We start from the raw sequence: 21,160 nt of genomic DNA, 5'->3' as shown, positions 1-21,160 counted from the left end.
TAATTTTACTGTAATATGTAATATGTTGCTGTATGTCTTTGCCTTGGAATGAGATTACGTGATTTTCTCATGACCCTGGCCGGAATCCTTAGCTTGAGAAAGGGGGGGGGGGGGGGGGTATTCAAATATTATTAGTTTTGGGTGGTCATATTCCTCTCCTTGTAAATCATCTCTATGTGTGCTGTTTTTGTATTTGTTTTAAATATCTTATGCAAACATTTGAGTGTCAGGGTGGGGTTCTTAACCTCCCATAGTGGGCAGGGAGGCACTAACACTGTCTTCTATCTGTTTTCCAACATGCTTTCTGTCTTTGTCTTGGGATGAGATTACTTGGTTTTGTCATGGCCCTTGCTGTGAGGGAAACAGTCAAATGTATAGTTAGAGTTTTGGAAGATGATATTTTTTGTCTTGTAACTCATCTCTCTGCTATGCACTGTATTACGTTTTGATTGCATATTATATATGATTTGTAAACATTTGAGTGTGTTCCTCTTAGTAGGGACCTGTGCTTATGTCTTTTAGGTGATCTCAAAGTACTTTGATGGTGTGCTCTTGTAATCTACATAAGTTTCCTATTGGATGGAACTAATTCACCTTTGTTTCACTTTTTTTCTAGATGCTTTAATCGTAATTCTGGGACTTTTTACTACCCCATTTTTGTTTCATTTTTACTGGCGCTGATATAACCTTAATGTGTTGCAAGCGCCGTAAAATCCTTAAAAATAAACAAACAAACATGACAGGCCGGAGTCTTTTGCATGGGAGGGGGCAGAGGAGGTATTCAAATATTATTAGTTTTGGGAGATTATATTTTTGTCCTTGTAAATCACCGTCTCCATGTTGTGTGTTGTTATAGTATTTGTTTTAAATATAGTTTGTAAATATTTGAGTGTATTCCTCTCGGTAGGATCATGTGCGTGTGTCTGGATGACTTATATTGCTGTAAAACCCTTTAACCCCAACACCCACTCGTTATTCGTCAACTTGATAACCACTCCTGGGTGATGCATCACCCATACATTTTAAAGAGGGAAAGAAACCTATAAACCACTCATGGGTGACATACCACCCATATTTGAGCAATATCGGTATTCACCGTGTCAAACTGGATAAGGTTGTCATTTACTATGGTCAATACAATAAAGGGTAGAAATTTGTGAAATATATGTTTTCTTGCTAACTATATTTTATTCAACCATAAATTTGAAAAACAAATTCACTCAAAAAATTAAATCAAACAAAACAAAAATTAGATTTTTCTGGCAACAAAAAAAGAAAAAGTTTCTTTAGACTTTAGAGCACAATCTTTCACTTTGACTTTGAGCAGTTGGTACAAATACAGTCTCTGGGGTAGAAGCAAACAAAAGCATTGCATTTTGCAAACACTGTTGACACTTTTTTGTCCTTCTTCCAGCTACATATTGAGCAACGTTGCTGTTGTTTGCGTGCTGACGTTGTTGTTGGCTTTGAGGTAGAATTGACAGCGGAAACTTTTGTTTGAGTTTTTTTTTTGGCAGCAAGGGAATTGGTCTTTGAAGCTGAATGTTTTTGCTTGGAGGGGGTTCTGGTGATAGTTTTGGACAGTTTTGAATTAGCACGAATGGAAGGAGTGGTTGCAACATCGTGGAAACGCTCAATTGCAGTTTGTATTGTGATTTTTTTCCGAGTCCTGGAGAGAGAAGGAATTGGGTTGCGGCGCAACAGATAGAGAGTGCTGGAGGGTGCTTGCAACCTTTCTGATCAAATGTTGCCTGGCATTTTTGTGTGGCAGTGGACCAGCAGGAACATTCTCCCGAAAGATCAGATGGGCAGCAAGACATGAAACATCCAAAATATTGACAACGTATGCCATAGCCCATCTTCGGCTTTTATGTTTGCATGAATATTCTTTGACCATTTGGTCCATTTTGTCCCCACCACCTTTGGTGCTGTTGTAAAAACAAACCACTTCAGTTTTGTTCATCTCTGGTTTCTCAATGGCTGTTGTTGAACGCATTCAACTCAAAACAGATACATATTTTTAAAAAAAAATTTTGTTGTTTTTTTTTTAGATTTGTAGGTCACTAGCATTGCTTTATCTGTGGATGTAAACGCATTAGAGTGCAGTTCTTTCTTTTTCATGATGTCATGACGAGTGGTTCGGGAATGAAATTTTTAATCTTTTTTCACAATGTCCACAAGAGTAACACTGCTCTTTAGTAAAGACATTGTCAAGTCACGCGTTGTAAAAAAATTGTCACGCGTTATGTTACGTCCTGTTTTGAGATATGGTTCTGCCAAGGCTGAAACAACATTAGCGCCATGATTTTTCTCTGCCACTTTTCCGAGGAATGGCAATGCTTTCAGAGGGTAACTTGTTTCTGTGTCACAAAGCCAGTAGATTTTCAAACCATATTTGCCTGGTTTACTTGGAATGTAAATACGAAACTTGCAGCGACCTCTGAAAGGCATCAACTGCTCGTTCACGGTGAGGTGTGGACCAGGCGTGTAGTGACGACGTAGATTTGCTTCAAACAATTCCCTTAAATCCCGAATTGGAGCAAGTGGGTCCTTTTCTTTTCTGTTTGCACGAGTGTTCTTGTTGTTGAATCGTAAGTGTGACAAGTCAAGAAGACGGCTATAACTGAATAAACTCCTTACAAAATTATTCCCCCAGACTTCATCCAACACTGTCTTCAACGAGACATATTGCTGATGCAACGCACCAAGTGCAAGAACCACACCTATTAGTGCTTTTATCTCGTCGCCATCGGTATTATAAACCCATCCTTTTTCTTCTTTTTATAGCTTCGTATGCACGGACGCCTTCAAGGTTTTTATTTTTCACGATGATGGAAATGAGCTCTTTGTTAAAAAAAAACAAAACAAGTCAATTGCTTATTCTGAAGCATGAATTTCGGTAACAATTAACTCTAATGCAGAATGTAAGAATGTAGATGTGTGGATGGTGAGTCACCCATGAATGTTTTATAGAATATTTCTCTTTTTTTTTAAAATATGGGTGATGCATCACCCATGGATGGTTAATGAGTTATGGAAAAAAGAAGGGTTAATAATAGCCAAACCATTTTTTTTTTGGTGTTAGATATATAATCATAACTTGCCAATATCATAATTGAGGCATTCTTAAAGGAACACGAATTTTCAAGAAATAAAAAAAATATATATAGCTGTGTAAAGAGGTCAATGGGTGATTAGTCACCCAGGAATGGGTGTGGGGGTCAAAAGAACAGAACCAATCGCCAATGCGCTCATGAGGGCTTCTACTCAAACATGCAACCTTTTAATCCAAAGGCATTTCCCTTACTCACTACGCCGCGTGTTCCGTAGGTGAGGCGGCCGACTGGCTAGTGAGCGCCTGTGCAATGCGAAGCGCCAGCTATCTCGCTTCTTGTCTTGCTTTGCCCCAACTATGGAATACGCCTCTGTGATTAATGCCAGAAGAAAACAAAATGCGACTCGAGAAAACAAACCAAGAAGAAAGGAATTGATTGAAGTGAAGGGTGGAGTGCCGAACAACCTAAAGGTTAGACGAGGTGTTGGCTACAGATACGTAAACAACCTGACCCTTTTAGCAGACACCTTCATGATTTCAAGACGGTGTTAGTATTTTTTTTTTAATAATAAAAGAAAGAAAAACGATCAAACAAAAGAACAAAACAAACAAACAAGAATATAGCGTTATATATATTATCCTTATTCTAAACGTGTTCAAAGCTCTTAACACGGTGTCCTTAGCCTTAGCATCATCCGTAGTTCAAGACATTATCCGTGTTCGGCCAGTTAGATGCTCATTTTATACCTTAGTACGGTGAAGGAATGTGAATTTTTTTAAAAAGCCTCGTCCATAGAATCAACTTTGCGCTTGGACCTTGGACTTACATTACGCAGACCTGCCTAGTACTACGAAAAATTCGTGGAATGACGAATTTTTGGCTCCAGCTACAAAGCTGCATTCGCCTCTTTGACTCGATACATCTTGTTGAAAAGGAAATTTGAGTTCCTTAGATCCTATATATATATATATATATATATATATATATATATATATATATATATATATATATAGGACTTTCAAGCATTTGTGGATCATGTTGATGGCAAATGATTAATTTATAAAGCTATTTATAGTGACTTTTAAATTTTTTAGTTTGGAAACCACGAATTTTTTTTTAATTTCAAGTAGGCAGCTCTGCATTACGTGAAGGTGGGCTTACAGTGCAAGTTGTAGTACAATTCATGAATTGCATACATTATTCTGACTGTGTCCGTTTATTTAACTTGCATTACAATGAAACAAAAGATATAGATAATATTAAATGGATGGGATTATATTCTTTTTCTTACCCATCCAACTGCTGACTTCTAGTATTCTTACTACTACTACTACTACTACTACTACTACTACTACTACTACTACTACTACTACTACTACTACTACTACTACTACTACTACAACAACAACTACTACTACTACTATACTAACTACTACTATACTACTACTATACTACTACTACTACTACTACTACTACTACTACTTACTACTACTTCTACTACACTACTACTACTCTTTCTACTACTACTACTACTACTACTACTACTACTACTACTACTACTACTACTACTACTACTACTACTACTACTATTACTACTACTACTACTACTACTATTACATCTACCACCACCGACCTACCACTACCGCCCCTCAGTCACTATTTTCCCAGTAGTATAACCTAATCCAAACAAAAATCCCAGGCATAATTCTCAGTTACTCAAATCGCTTCTATCTCTTCTCAACAACAGCATAAGTATAATCAAATACGGCTGTAACTACCTACCCCTCAACAATCTATATCATCACTCTCATCCCCCTCTACATCTTCTGCCTGTTTATCATAAATAATAGACCCTACCCAATGCTATCTCTATATTGCAATGACCCTACCCCTCCCACAGAAACAGATGCTCATTCTGTGCCTACCCCTGGACTCTACTAACCCTCGCCCACCTCTACCGATTCCAGCCCCTGTCTATTTTAATCATAATCTTGGCCTTTTTGCCCCTCAGGTGGTAAATATTTTCACGAGTCATTACAGGCGTGCATCGTCAGGAAGCGGCGATGCATTGGATAAACAAGGTGAGAAAGGAAGGAGCGGTCACTCATCTCGAAATGTGAGCAATGCGGTATTTATTGGGGTCAAAACAAAACAAATTTTTCAAAAAGTTGTCCATTCAGAGATTCCAATTCCAATTCCATGGAGCAGAAGTTTATCTTGTTTTTTATAGCGTGAAACAGACGATAGCAATTGCTTGCTGCCTTCTTGGATAGCTGCGAGTCTATTGAAAAAAATCCAGCCCCCCCCCCCCCCAAACCCAACATCTTTCCGCCAGATCTAACACCCATCTACCCATGCACTGGGTCGGAAAAAAATCTTGACTTCATCCGGGATCAATCTCGAACCCTTTGCGTACGAAGCAAGTGCTCTACCAACTGAGCTGTCGAAACCCCCAAAACAAAACAAACTTGAGCTTTTATATAGTGAAATGTTTACTAAATGTGCTCACTCAAAGCACTTTACAAGAAGTTCCAAGTCAACAGCATCATTTAACACGTGGAACGGAACGAGACGAATATTGTATGGCAATTTTACAATCACAATTAATTCAATTTCGAGGAAAGTTCTTTATATAAATGCCCAATTATATTTTTTTAGCTAAATGAATTATGGAACAGTTTCTTAAAGTGATGAAAAAAAAAATTAAACTTTAAAAGTAATTTGTAGAATCTGGCTCAGATCGCCAAAATGATATACGATTGGTGATCGATATCGAGAAATATATTATATTATTGATCCGAGAGTCAAAAGACCGAGTCTATGAGGTGTTGTTTGATGTGAAGAACTGCTGTTGGTGTTTATTGGTATGTGAGGGTGCTCCATCCTGTTGTATATTTTTTTTTTCAATGGGTAAAAAAGCCCGACAGCCCGGTAGACGTTTGCTTTCTAAAAGCTAGATGTAAGAATCGGCACTTACCTTGGCTGTCTGTGTTACTAAATGTCAATAACTTTATTATCCGAAACAGAATTGCCATGATATAATTCCCATCTTCTTTATTGTCAACGAATGAGGTATAAGCGTGGTCCTCATTTACAATAACAATACTAGTTATTATTATTATTATTATTATTATTATTATTATTATTATTATTATTATTATTATTATTATTATTATATTATTATTATTATTATTATTATTATTATCATTATTATTATTATTATTATTATTATTATTATTATTATTATTATTATTATCATTATTATTATTATTATTATTATTATTATTATTATTATTATTATTATTATTATTATTATTGGTGGTCATATTACCGTTGTTGCATTTTTTGTGGTTATTAATGGTTTCATTTTATTTTTTTGGTTCCATTTACCATTTTCTTTCTCACTTTTATGTATGTTGTCATCAAAGTGTATGAGTTATTGGCTAAGCTTAAGATTAAATAAACTTTGAAACGTTTAAAACTTTGTGTTTCACTGAAATGAATTCTCCTCTTTCCCTGCCAAGAACATCCACATACAACACATCTTCCTTGAGAACCTATTTTCTTCATGACACAGTCGATTTGAATAAATGATTTCCTTTTATCGCTACCATAAACTAAATTTTGCGTAAAATAAACATCTCTCTATATTTCAATTTTCCGGTAGGTTTATTTATTTATTTAAAAACAAATACAAACATAGACGTCTAGATACCTTGATTTTTCCATCAATCATTCTGAAATTTTGTAACATAATGAAACAATATTGTGTAATTACTTTTAAACATCGTTAAAATCCATGGAGAAATGTTGTTGCTATCAAGCAGCACAATATGTCTCATTTTTTAATGACCACCTGATATATCTAACACTATAGACTATTATCATCTCGACATAAAAACTATTTGAGATTATGATAAGTCACATTTATTATTATTATTATTATTATTATTATTATTATTATTATTATTATTATTATTATTATTATTATTATTATTATTATTATTATTATTATTATTATCATTATCATTATCATTATTATTATTATTATTATTATTATTATTATTATTATTATTATTATTATTATTATTATTATTATTATTATTCATCGTTGGAGTAGATATTGTCAAGATTAGTTCACCTTCATGATCACTCCATTTCTTAGGGATCATTGTACATTCGTCATGCTTCTGGATTATTCTTGACTTACCAAGTTTGAAATATAGAAGAATTCGTGGGGATTAAATTCAGGTTTATAGATTGGTATGGATAGGATAGACATTTCTGATTTTTTTTTCTTCATATTCTAATATTACTTTTACTGGAGGGGACAAGTTTAAGATTATTGTCTCTAGATTCACAACAAACATAAAACAAAACTGGTTCGGTATTCGTATTGTCCAGAAATGGAGCAATTTGAAATTTGAAAGAAAGAATGCAAAATCTATGGATTATTTCAAGGTGTTAGTAGACAGGGAATTATATGATGGCAGATTTATATATTCATGACGAATAATACTTGTTCGCACTGCTCTTGACATGGCTTTCAATCTTGTATGTATATATTATGCATTGTTACCTTATTATGGGTATCTTCTATAGATATTTCGAAGATGACGTCACTCAGGTCTTTGTTATTGTTTTTTGCCATCCGCGTTTATGAGTAATGCTCACTGAACTGTATTAACCCGACTATAAACGTTCATGGATACACACAGATTTGTGTGTTGGTCCGTTATACTTCCGGATGGCAAGCGCATACAATCTATATGTAAAATAGTATGCGCTTGGCTAAGAAGCTAATAACATTGCCATCCGGAAGTATAACGGACCAACACACAAAACTGTGTGTATCCATGAACGTTTATAGTCGGGTTAATACAGTTCAGTGAGCATTACTCATAAACGCGGATGGCAAAAAACAATAACAAAGACCTGAGTGACGTCATCTTCGAACTCTCTATAGATAGTATGCTGATGACGTCACTCAGGCCTTTGTTATTGTTTTTGCCATCCGCGTTTGTGAGTTGTTCTCACTAAACTGTATTAACCAGACTATAACAGTTCATGGTTACACAGAGTTTGTGTGTTGGTCCGTTATACTTCCGGATGGCAATGTTGTGAACTCCTTGGCCAAGCGCATTCTATCTATATGTCGGGGTGTACGAGTGTGAATGTTTGTGTGTGCGTGTGTGCGTGTGTTTGTGTGTGTGTGTGTGTGTGTGTGTATGTGTGTGTGTGCTTTGCGTGTCACGGTTAAAGGTATATGTTTATACATCACGTATACATGAGTACATTTAAGTTGAAATACTATCTTTACCACGTGTATCATTATTGTAATCTTTTATCAATAGATTTATAGCAGTACTATTAAAAAGGACATTCAAGGGATTTTATCCTATTTTGTCCTATACCATATCATTTTATGTTATGTTATGTTATTATTTTTACCCCTTTATTGGATTTATTGCAGAGGACACATTTTACACCTATTTTTATTCTACCCGCGTAGTAATGTATTTATGTATTTATTGTTTGTTTTTTTTGTTTGTTTATTTTTGTCTTTTTGTGTTGTTGTTGGCTGAAGATGGGTTTTGATCGCGAAACGTTCCGTGTTTGGTATTTCGTTCTTTTTTTAAAAAATCTATTAGGATTATTTTTTGTTTATTACTTGTTACAATCCACAGCTTCTAGCAGCTTAGAATCACTTTAACTACATTCAGTAATACCGTTTTGAGGCGGTGGGTCATAGAGATGTCTTCGATCCATTAAAAATACGTTAATATAGGATGTTCATCATTTTGATGCTATGCATTCAGGTAAAATACCCACAGCATCTGTCAGCCGGATATAACGTACCAACATACAAATCTATGTATAATCTTGAACGTTTATAGACTGAATGATATGATTTAATGAGAACCAATCACCAAATGGCTGTTTAATAACAATAACAATGAGCTACGTAGCGTCGATTTCGTTCCTTATATAAGTGAAAATGGCGAATGGGGCAGAATACCTGTTTTACGAGCGATAGTTAGAATTCATGGGCCTACTCTTTCATATAGAAATGTAATTTCACGCTCGCTAAACTCACGTGCGTGATATGAATTTGTGCGTAAAATCACCATGAAAAATTGCATATTATCGCATCTACTCACCAACTGATTATCATATATCTATCATCTTCGTATATCAGCTGCTACAGATGACATTAATTACTCATGCACGATCTAAGGCAAGTCTTTAGAATGATATGAAAGCTTTTTACTCATTTCCGCTGGGTTTGTTTGGTTTTTTTTTGGTTAAAAATTAGGTCTGTGTGTCTTTTACTTTTCACCTAGTGGTATGACACTCGCTTTCGGATCGGAAGGTCCTGAGTTCCAGCCTCGCTCGGCGCATAGTCGAGTCCTTGGAAACGGTTCTTTACTTACATTCTCTCACCGTACTTAGGTGTAAAATGAGTACCTGGCCGTTAACAGCTTTGTTTCTGCCCGAAAAAAAAGGTAATATCGCCTAACAGGCGTCATGTCCCGTCCTACATGTTAAATGTTACTGTTTGCCAGAGGCTCCTTGAAAAGCGCTTTGAGCACGTTAAGTGGATATTGCTCTATATAAATGCTCTCGTTTTTTATTTTTTATTTATTTGTTTATTTTTTCTCATTTCCACTGGGTCTTTAAAAAAAAATTATGTCTGTTTTGTCTTTCATTTGGAATTGACCACGTCGGTCATAAAAGGTCATAAGAATACTACTAGCTAGTAGAAAAGCAAATAAAGCACGGTAGTGGTAAAGTTCACTATAAAAAAGCAAGTGCCTCTTGAGGGAGTCTGAAAACTACACTACTGTGAGAGAGTCTCATTGGCCATCCTGGTTTTCGTGTCCCTAAGGGGAATCATGTAGAAAGCACTAGAAATACAATAATACTGGAGTGCATGCATGTCCGCAATGGGAATCTTTAATGGCCTGCCATCTCTTTACCTTGAAACTGGCTCACTCACAAGTACCGACGTTGAGTACTCACTCATGTCCAATCAAGCCAATTTATGTGAACTGCCGTCTCAAAACGGTATTATGTCAGGTTGAACCAGATTCTGGATATTGAATTTATAACCACAAATATGAATCTGAGGGTTAATTATCTATAGTTGTTTGTCATGTCTCGTTCTACATTTTATATGTTGCTGTTGTTTAGGGACCCTTTGTAAAGTGCTTTGAGCACGTTTAGTGGGTATTGCTCTATATAAAAGCTCAATTTTTTTAGTTTTTTTTTAAATTTCAATTTGTTTGGTGGGGAAAATGTAAAACGGGTTTTCTGATAAGAGAATGTCATACCACAAGACCACATAGCCGCACATGATAAGAAATATGGCAGTTAAAAAAAAAATTGAGGTACTATAATTTTTCTTCTCATTAAAACAAAAACCTTAACAACAGTCTCATATGTGACCTACTGCCTCTAAACGATGTCAAAAGTGATCTTGAAACCAATAAAGATATGACGGCTATGTGGTCTAATGGTACGACATTCGCCTTCGAACCAGAACGTCCAGGGTTCGAATCCAGCTCTAAATGACGCATAAAATTGCGTTCTTGGAAAAGGCTCTTTGCTCACATTCTCTCATCATGCTTAGATGTAACACGAGTACTTTGCTGTTAACTGCGTTGCCTCTGTCAGAGAAAAAAATCATAATATCGCCTAACAAGCATCATGCCATATTGCTTTTGGCTAAGGGCCATATTATGTAAAATGCTTTATACACGTTTAGTATATTTATTGCATTGTATAAATGCTCAATAAGATCAGAAATGTGGGAAACGTTTTTATTTATTTATTTTTTAAATATTTCTTTTGTCATTTCCAGAAACGAATATTTTTGTCGACATTATAACATTTGAGCATATAAGTCATCGAAAGTAAATGCCGTTTTGATACCATGGGTCACATATTTCTTTAACTCCTTAACTACTCCGACAAAATACCGGTTTCAGACGATCGGTCACCAAATGCTGGTTTCCTATAGTACTCACTAATAGTACCGGTACCATACGTAGGGACTTAAGTTTGGCATTTATCTTTGACACGGCCAGAGTGTTCTTTCGGTTTGATGTGGCTATGGCTACTTTAGTTTACATTCCAACCCGGTCAAGACGTGTAAACTCGAGGGTATTTTTAACCTTGTGTGCCCATCTGTTTAACTTGTAAATCTTGTAAATACACAGTACAAGTTTTGCCCAAAAGTGAGACTGGTTCAATAGTTCTACTTTTCAGCCAGTCAAAAGACGAGGAAGAACGAGGTGAAGAAAATAAGCTACACAATGACATATCGTCTTAACTCATTCAACCCTAACACCGATTATATCTGTAATTTACCTGGGTTACTTTTAAACCATGCTTATATATTACATTTTTCTGAGACAAAATATGGGCGGAGTATCAAAGCTAATGATTATAGTTTTTGCATGTTAATGGTAGTTGAATAAAATTATCTATGTACATGTTCATTTTTAATAAAAATTTTTTCTAATTTTGAAAAGTAGCAAAAATCTCTAGGATTGAGTGAGTTAATACTTATTATAATACCCCTTTTCTTCTTTGCTCCTCTCAAAATACGGGTCATATGATTTAATAGTGATACCTCTCTCTCTCTCTCTCTCTCTCTCTCTCTCTATATATATATATATATATATATATATATATATATATATATATATATATATATATATATATATCTCCCTGCCCCACCCCCAAATGATGGATGGAGCATTAAAAGATTCATATTGAAGAGAGATAAATTCTGAAGGATTTTATAAAGCGATTACAGGGATATGGAAGTCTAAAGACCAGACGTCAGATTGTTTGTATTGACTGACTGGTACCCAAGACACCCAACTCCCCCTTGAGGACCGATAGTGATTTGCGGACAGGAGTTTGCAGCAGATGTCGAAAAGGAAAAAAAAAAAAACAACAAAAACAAAAACAATACAGACCATGTTTATTAGCAGTTATAATGTTCTTACCAATACAGGGGTGGGGGGGGGGGGGGGATTTCTATGGTAATTTGCACAAAATTCCACAGGAATATTTGGACAATGAGGCCAAAACGCCCTAAAATCATTTGGGCAATATCACCAAATAGGCTTAGCAATAATTCGGTAATGTTAAGATGGCGCGAAAAAAGAAAAGAAAGACAAAACAACAGCACATAGATATCTACATATTATGGCAAACGAATACCCATGCCCAAGATATCGATAACGATATTGCATTTCTAAAAAAAAATGACTTCTACGAGATGCGAGCCAAGATCGTCTAGGTTACAAGTCTAACAAATCGACCATTACGCCACGGGGCTACTTGCCGTATGATAAATTTTAACCATTCCATTTTTAATTTTTATTCAACTAATGAATGGAAATTTTTGTCTTTTTGTTTCGGCGCTTAAATGTTGATTACAAGTAATTCATATTCGTATCTTACCTTTAAAGTCATCATAAAGTCACACTGTAAAGCTCGTTGAGCACGTGTGGTGGATTTGCGCTAATAGAAAGTTTAATAAGCTCAATATTATAATATATCGGTCTTGTTCTGTGATTTCAACTTCAGTGACCCTATTTCATGGGTCTTCTTAGAGATCGGTAAACTGGCCAGACCAAAGCCGACCATCCTCCCATTGGTTTAAACTTTCACAACGCCGAATAGCCACAACATCGTTTTAGAGATATTATACTTTGGACCAAACTGCCCAAAATAACGACTTCGTTTTAAAAGATAATGAATTTGTCTCATTTTGACATGTTTATATTTTATTTATGTTTTTATTTTATTTTATTTTTTTTATTTTTTTTTTTTTTTGGGGGGGGGGGGGGGGGGGGGGGGGGTTGGTGTTCGATTGGTTTTGCTTGTGTTTGTTTCTTTTAAATAATTTTTGAAAAAAATTAATTTCATTTTTCCATCATTGCTCTTAAACGTTAAAATATGTCAAGGGTTTTAGAGGAATTGAATACGTTGGTAATTGAAGGGATTCATTTTTTAAAAAATACACTATATCAACAGAAGTCACTGATAACGTATACCTCTATTATAAGCCCGAGTTTGTTAACCTTGCCAAGAGATGAGACTGAATCCGCATTGTATGGGCTACCAAGCCTTCTTTCCCTCCTCCTCATGTTGTAGTTGATGACGATGATGACGACGACGACGACGATGATGATGATGATGATGATGATGATGATGATGATGATGATGATGATGATGATGATGATGACGATGACGATGATGATGATGATGATGATGATGATGATGATGATGATGATGATGATGATGATACAATATTGGGTGCGGTGGTGATAAAATAACACACAGAGTGGATAAATTAGAGAGTAGAATTCTCTTTAATGACTATAACCATCTGAAGGCCACTGATAAGTAAGTCCATAATGAACAGGACAGGTGCTCCTAATTTATTGACCCATTAGATTAATTCCCCCCATTTAAACATGCCACAATCCATATAAACTTTGAGTCAAATATTTGATGAATGGAGCAGGCCCATAGCCCACAGTGACCAGCTGTTTTGATTGGTTGAGGTGCTCTACAATTAAGTATAAGTTTGCTTGTGCGTGAGTCTGTGTGTGTGTGGAGGGGGGGGGGGGGGAAATGAACCAGGAGAGAGCGTGTCTTTAAGAAAATGGAACTGAATCAAGTCTTAATCTTTTATATATATTTTTTTTCTGAACATGAGGCGGCACATTTGATTTGTTGATTGGGTGAATTCTTTTTTTGAAAACTTGTTGATGTTTTTTTTTTTTGTTGTTTTTTTTTCTTTTCGTATTACTAGAAAGTGAGATAACAGTAGCAGTAGCATGTAAGATATAATGCAATGTGCACCAATTTGCTGGTCGGATAACTCAGATTATTATGGTATCGTCCATTCTTTTAAAAATATATAGGGTTGTGGGTTAACATTTTTGCGTATAGCCAATGTTAAATTTTTGCCAATGAGGACAGAATTACTGGCAAATAAAAAAATATAAAACTATTTTTTACAGATTGATATACGAGTAACTTGCGAACCTGATGTTTAAAACCAAGGGTAATTCTGACACCCGTTGATCCAAATAGTGATTTAGAATAATTGCTAGGGCTTAATGATCGGTCATTAATTGACTTTGAGATTTGCCATCTGGCCACTTTGTTGGTAGATTCATTTACGCTCACCTACAGACTTTGATTACCTGATCAATTTTATCGTCGAATGCTCAAACGATTCCTCTCAATCTATATGAATTTCCACAATATAGTAGTAGTAGTAACCAGGGCCCAGAAATTGAATTTACAACCACTGAATTATTTTTTTTCATTTTGATGGAGAATAAATACAATTTCTTATATTTCAACAACTCCAAAATCCATATTTTCTATCATTTTAATTCTAAAGATTCATCCCAACATAATACCATTTTGACAAAGGTGGGCCAAGTAAAGATTAAGGTGTTGGTTATGACTACTTGCTATTGTCTTTGCCAGCCGGAAATAATAATATTGTACAATATCAAACCGCCTACTTTCAATCGAGGTTACTAACACAAAGACCTGTATTATTTAACCATAATCGCTCATACAGTGTTAGACAGGAGAACATGGTGGAGACAGGTCAACAATTCAAGACTCTTGCTTCTTGGAATTCCGAACATGTTCCTAATTGTTGCACGCACAGTCAGAAAATAGTTCTGATTCAAAAGTGCATAATATGTGCAAAAATCTTTTGATTCGCACCGAATATTGCAAAACACTATCGTTTTTTTAGTAAATCATAATCCTTGAATATTGTTTTGAACCAGTCGAATAACATTTTATTTTGTATTATCTTTTATTGCAGTTTTGATAGCATTATTGGCTTAAATTAAGATTGAAAGGACAGTGATTGGCCATCTGAAATAATACTTCAGTGAGTATGAATACTGATCCAACGAACTAAAATGAATTTTAGTGGACAACGCTTTTTTATATGTTTTGATAACCCAGAATAACCCAGAAGCAAATATTATATATAACATCACTATAGACAACGTTAATTAAAAGCAAAATAAATATTTTACAAGTTAATGGTTGAAAAATATCTAGATTCTTGGAGAGATGGAATAAAGATATTATTTCATGGCTATGGATTTATTAAATTCATTGTTTTATCGCGCATTTACACGCACTCGTAAGCTTGTGGTTTAAGTGAAGTGCTAAAAAACAATTCGTTTGATAAATCGAAAGCCATGAAATAATCCTCTATCATCCTACCACTCAAAATCTTCTTTTTTTATTATTTCTAACCGAATTTTTTAAAACATCTAAATGACACTACTTGTCATCGTTAGTTAAATTTAACGCTTGACAATCTGGTGTTACAAATTGCTTTGGTAAATTCGGTATCATTACGTGTTGCTATAGAGTAAAAGTAAAATATTTGTCCTGTGACGTCAATGGCAATATACAAAAAAAGTGACGTGGGCTTTTATATAGCACAATATCCATTTAATGTGCTCAAAGCACTTTGCAAGGCCCCCCTGACCAACAGAAACATGTAACATGTAGAACGAGACATGACGCCTGTTAGGCGATATTGCAATTTTTTTCCGACAGACAACGCTTTTTAACGACCAGGTACTCATTTTACACATGAGTACGGTGAGAGACTTTAGAGTAAAGCGCCTTCTCTAAGGACTCAACTATGCGCCGAGCGAGGCTCGAATGCAGGACCTTCCGATCCGAAAGTGAGTGTCATACCACAAGACCACATAGCCGCACAAAAACAAAGACAAATTTTGAGTCTGAAAAGAATGCAAACTAGAACAAGTTTTTAAATAGTTAATGTTGATAAATTACGAACTTACCAAGTTCCTTGAGAGTTTTGCAAAATCCCCACAGAGTATCCAAAGTAACTGTTAGGTGGTCCAGTGAATATGTGTGGTCTCTTCGTATCCACATTAAATCCGAAAATTGAGTCCGCGAAGAGTAAGATATTAAGAACTATTATAAAACATATGGTCCACAAGATATTATGGTCAGCAAGTTTGTTTTCCATAGTCACTGTATACGAATCAATTCAACTGCATAAAATAAATATAATTAGCAAAGATCATAAACTAATTAGAAATAAAATATTATAAAATTCTCCTCAGGAGAGTCCGCCTCGAGAAAGAACAGAAAAACGTGTACTAATTTCCAGGTCTGATAGCCCAAATTGTTATAAGCTCATTGTTGTAATGGTAAATACTATCAAACCGACGCGAAATAGTGTCTATTACAACAATGTTAAACCGGTCTCATACAGTGGACGGTCAGAGATTTGGGCTAAATTATGTTAGTTTGATGAAAAAATTGAGATTACGTCGGTAACGAAGATCAAATAATACGGGTCATCAGAATGGAAGTGCTATCCTTATCCTTTCAGATATCTTACCCCCAGTATAAGTAGGTACAACCCGACGAGTACTTATTTATTAACAAAGAAAGAAAGAAAACATCAAATTATAACAAAAGCAATCATTTGAAACTACGTAATAATCTCGGTGGGAGTAAAGATTGAAATGGTTATGGTTGTAAGGATGAATATGACGGTGTTGCTGAGGACGATGAAGACAACTACTATGATGTTGATGATGATAATAAGAATAATAGTAATGATGATGACGATGATGATATTGATGCTTCTGATGATGGTGATGATGATGATGATGATGATGATGATGATGATGATGATGATGATGATGATGATGATGATGATGATGATGATGATGTATCACAATTGATAACTGACAGATAATCTGGAATGCTTGTCAATTGAGAATTTTAATATCAAAGCTCATAACTAAAATAATAATAATAATAATAATAATAATAATAATAATAATAATAATAATAATAATAATAATAATAATAATAATAATAATAATAATAATAATAAATTAAAGGCAAAGCGAAACAGAAGATGGTAGAGTAAAACGAACGTCATTTCCACACTATGACCAGAATCAATTCAACCCGAGTTATGGAGTCAAACAGGTGGATAGATAGGTAGACGATTATTCTCGTATTAACTACGTCAAAACAAAGATGTTTATTGGGCTGGGGGCTAGCGATTATCCCACAGATAATGGGCAATGTATAGCATTATTACCTATAGAGGGAACGAAGATGACGTCACTCAGGTCTTTCTTTGATATCGTTTTTAGACAGCCATATTGGTTCTCACTAAATTATCTCAATAAGACTATAGATAGTATGCGCTTGGCTAAGAAGCTCATAACATTTCCATTGCCATCCGGAAGTATAACGAACCAACACATAAAACTGTGTGTATCCATGAACGTTTATAGTCGGGTTAATACTTTTCAGTGAGCATTACTCATAAACACGGATGGCAAAAAACAATAATAAAGACCTGAGTGACGTCATCTTCGAACTATCTGTGTTTTACTGGCGGATGTAGTGAGTAATTTACTTAAATGCATGGTACCAGTAGTTTGATTCATAGAAATTAGTGAGAACTAATCATTCAATTGACCGCGAGTTGAATTATTAGTTCTCACTAAATTATGTGCTATGCAATTAGGTAAAATACTCAAAACATCAATCAGCCAAATTAACCATACCAACGAACAAAACGGTGTGTCACCTTTATCGTTTATAGTCTGATTGATATAATTTAGTTAGAAATAACCACTAGCAGGCTGCCTAAAAATAATAACAAAGAGCTGAGTGACGTCAACTTCGTTTCCTTCTATAAACATTAATTGTTACCGATAGCCTTGTGTTTAAGTACGTTTCATCTGGTTGGCGGATGTTGTGTGTGTTTTACCCTAACGCCTCGCATCAATAGATGGCAAGTCATGACTTGCACAATTTACGATTTTTGAATAGAAAGAAATATACAAACACAATTGTAGGAAAATCTTATTCCATTTTAAAATGACAAGATTCAGATTCATTGTTGGATCTTCCAGTTAAAATTCAATATTATGGACTGCCAACAAGTCACACTGCCAAAAATAAATAAATAAATAAATAAATAAATAAATAAATAAATGAATAAATAAATAAATAAATAAATAAATAAATACTGGGTCACATTAGTTGAATATTTCGCTTTATAAAAGCTCACATTATTCAAGACTTAGATAAACTAGGTTTATCAAATGTAAAAAATGATATAAATACACATGAATATATAATTTACTGTCCTGTAAATTTTGTCTTGGCAATAACATTACAACGACTAAAGTAGCCAATGAGTGGCAATGTTGTCGGTACCATAATATAGACTGGGGGGGGGGGGGGGGGAGTTGGGGAGGGAGAGAGAGAGAGAGAGAGAGAGAGAGAGAGAGAGAGAGAGAGAGAGAGAGAGAGAGAGAGAGCGAATTTTATCTGAATTATAACCCATCGACTTAAATGATGTCGGGATCAATTTATTGGTGGAATGCGTTTAGGTAAAATACCCTCATCGTCCGCTAGCTGGATATTGATTTAGTGCGTTGTCTTACATAAACTGATAACAATGCCAGCTGGATATGACGTTCAACACACAAAACTATGTGTAACCTTTATAGTCCGACTAACTAATACAAAAATTTAGTGAGAACTATTAAAAACGGCTGTCTAAAAACAATAACAAAGAGCTGAGTAACGTCAATTTCGTTCCTTCTATAGTCAGAAGTAATATGAAGCTTGGTTTAAGTTTATTCGTTTAATTGAGGACATTTGGTAAAGTCTTCTAAAATAACTTGAGCATTTACATAGCGCAATATCTACTAAACCATGTCGAAGCGTTTTATATGAAGAGCCAAGCCGACGACATGACGCCTGTTAAGAGATATTCCAATTTTTTTCCCGGACAAACACAACGATGTTAACAGTCAGGTACTTACTTTACACCTGAGTACGGCGAGAAAATGTGAGTTAAGTCTATTCAAAGTTTTCAACTATGCGCCGCTCAGAGCGGGACTTGAACCGAGGATCTTCCGATCCGAAAGCGAGTGTCATACGACAGACCACAGCGCCGCACATTTTATTTAAATCGATCGAAGGTGAGTTTTCTGGCCAAATTTTCAAATATGTGTTTTTCCAGAGTACGGCAATTAATTGGTTAAAAAGGAAAAGAAATGTAGTAATTTCCTGCCTGCTGTGTACTGTGTAGCTTTGTGATCCAGGGTTATAACACTGACCCGTAGATTACTGGTTCCAGTTGTAAAATGAAAAGATTAAAGACTATTTAAAAACATTGTGTCTCTCGAAAAAAAACAACCCAAATGAACCTAAAATAACGCCAAACACATTCAACATGCCTCGCCCTACATGTCATCAAATGTTGAGTCCTGTGCTTAGTGTTCAGGCTGCAACAGTATGGTTTGGATTTGTTTTTTGGATGTTAAGTGTTGCTGTTTGTTTGGGACCCCTTACAAAGCACATTAAGCACATTTAGTAATACTGCGCTATATAAAAGCTCGAGTTAAAAAAACAAACCCCCACACATTTAGGATAAGCTGGCACTCAAAGTAAAGACACAAAGTTGGTGTACTCCTATGGTCACATACTACGATGCCACAACAGTCTCCAGAAGTCAATACTTGAAGGAAACTTTAATGAGGAAAGAGGGAGAGGGAGACAACGAAAGAGCTGGTTGGGAAATATTATAAAAGAAATGATTGTAAGCATGATGAAGGACTGCTGAGAGATGGCGCTAGACAGAGAATTGTGGAAGCAATGGCATCCAACCTCTATAGAGAGAAGGAATCACGGTTAGGTAAGGCAAGGCAGGGCACTCATGGTAACTCACTCCTTCTTTTCTTCTATGTCCGATTTTCAAAGCGAAGCTAAACTAGTTTGATTAAAAGAAAAGAATGGTATAAAGACACATGAACAGTCTATAAATCCTGTTAATTTGGTCTAGACAATAACACTGCGCGGACTAAGGTAACACAATCAGAGTCGAGGTTGTCTATTCATGTTATAATAGTATACCACAGTAACTTCCAATACTACTACTACTACTACTACTACTACTACTACTACTACTACTACTACTACTACTACTACTACTAGTACTACTACTACTACTACTACTACTACTACTACTACTACTAGTACTACTACTACTACTACTACTGCTGCTGCTACTACGACTACTATGACTATTACTACTACTACTACTACTACTACTACTACTACTACTATTACTACTACTACTACTACTACTACTACTACTACTACTACTACTACTACTACTACTACTACTACTATTACAACTATTACTATTACTACTACCACCACCACTACTACTACTACTACTACTACTACTACTACTACTACTACTACTACTACTACTACTACTACTACAGCAACAACAACAACAACAACAACTACTACTACTACTACTACTACTACTACTACTACTACTACTACTACTACTACTACTACTACTTCTACTACTACTACTTATAATGACTCTGGTGATGCTGATGATGAGGATATTGATAATAATAATAATAATAATAATAATAATAATAATAATAATAATAATAATAATAATAATAATAATAATAAATAATAATAATGTTAATCCCTATAGTAATAATAATAATAATAACAATAATAATAATAATAATAATATAATAATAATAATAATAATAATAATAATAATAATAATAATAATAATAATAATAATAATAATAATAATAATAATAATAATAACAACAACAACAACAATTATAATAATCATAATCTAAAGAATTTCTATTGTGTAATATTTACATCATTATTACCATTAGCCACACTGTCACAGTCAGACTTCCAACTTCCAACTATTATTGACACATCCAGACATATAATGTAACACAGTAATGAGTCCACCATTCCTCCTACAAACTCAACACTCAGCACTACTGTACGTATTGGCCTTTAAACATAAAGGAAATAATGTGATGTAAACTGTGTCAAAACTGACAACAAAATAGATGTACCATACCTATTTTAATATTACGTTTCCCTTCTAGTGTAAGTTCGGCTAAACTAGTTGACTGTCGTACAATTGGAAAGACGCGTAAATAAAAATT

General features: G+C 34.9%; 1 protein-coding gene across 1 annotated transcript in view; it reads right to left on the bottom strand.

Annotated features, from left to right (window-relative positions):
* The window catches only part of LOC144965660 (integrin alpha-4-like), a gene marked incomplete in the record, with an annotated part of 65,256 nt that overhangs the window by 32,546 nt on the left and 11,550 nt on the right, over positions 1–21,160 (bottom strand). The window contains 1 exon segment of the mRNA XM_078901223.1: positions 15,944–16,159. Within this exon segment, the coding sequence (XP_078757349.1) occupies positions 15,944–16,134 (191 nt within the window).

Source organism: Berghia stephanieae, chromosome 2 (assembly GCF_034508935.2).
Source record: "Berghia stephanieae isolate SIO BIC M18660-M18661 chromosome 2, UCSD_Bste_1.3, whole genome shotgun sequence".
NCBI lineage: Eukaryota > Metazoa > Mollusca > Gastropoda > Nudibranchia > Aeolidiidae > Berghia > Berghia stephanieae.
The sequence above is the reverse complement of the archived record's forward strand: the minus strand, read 5'-3'. Positions and strand labels throughout refer to the sequence as shown.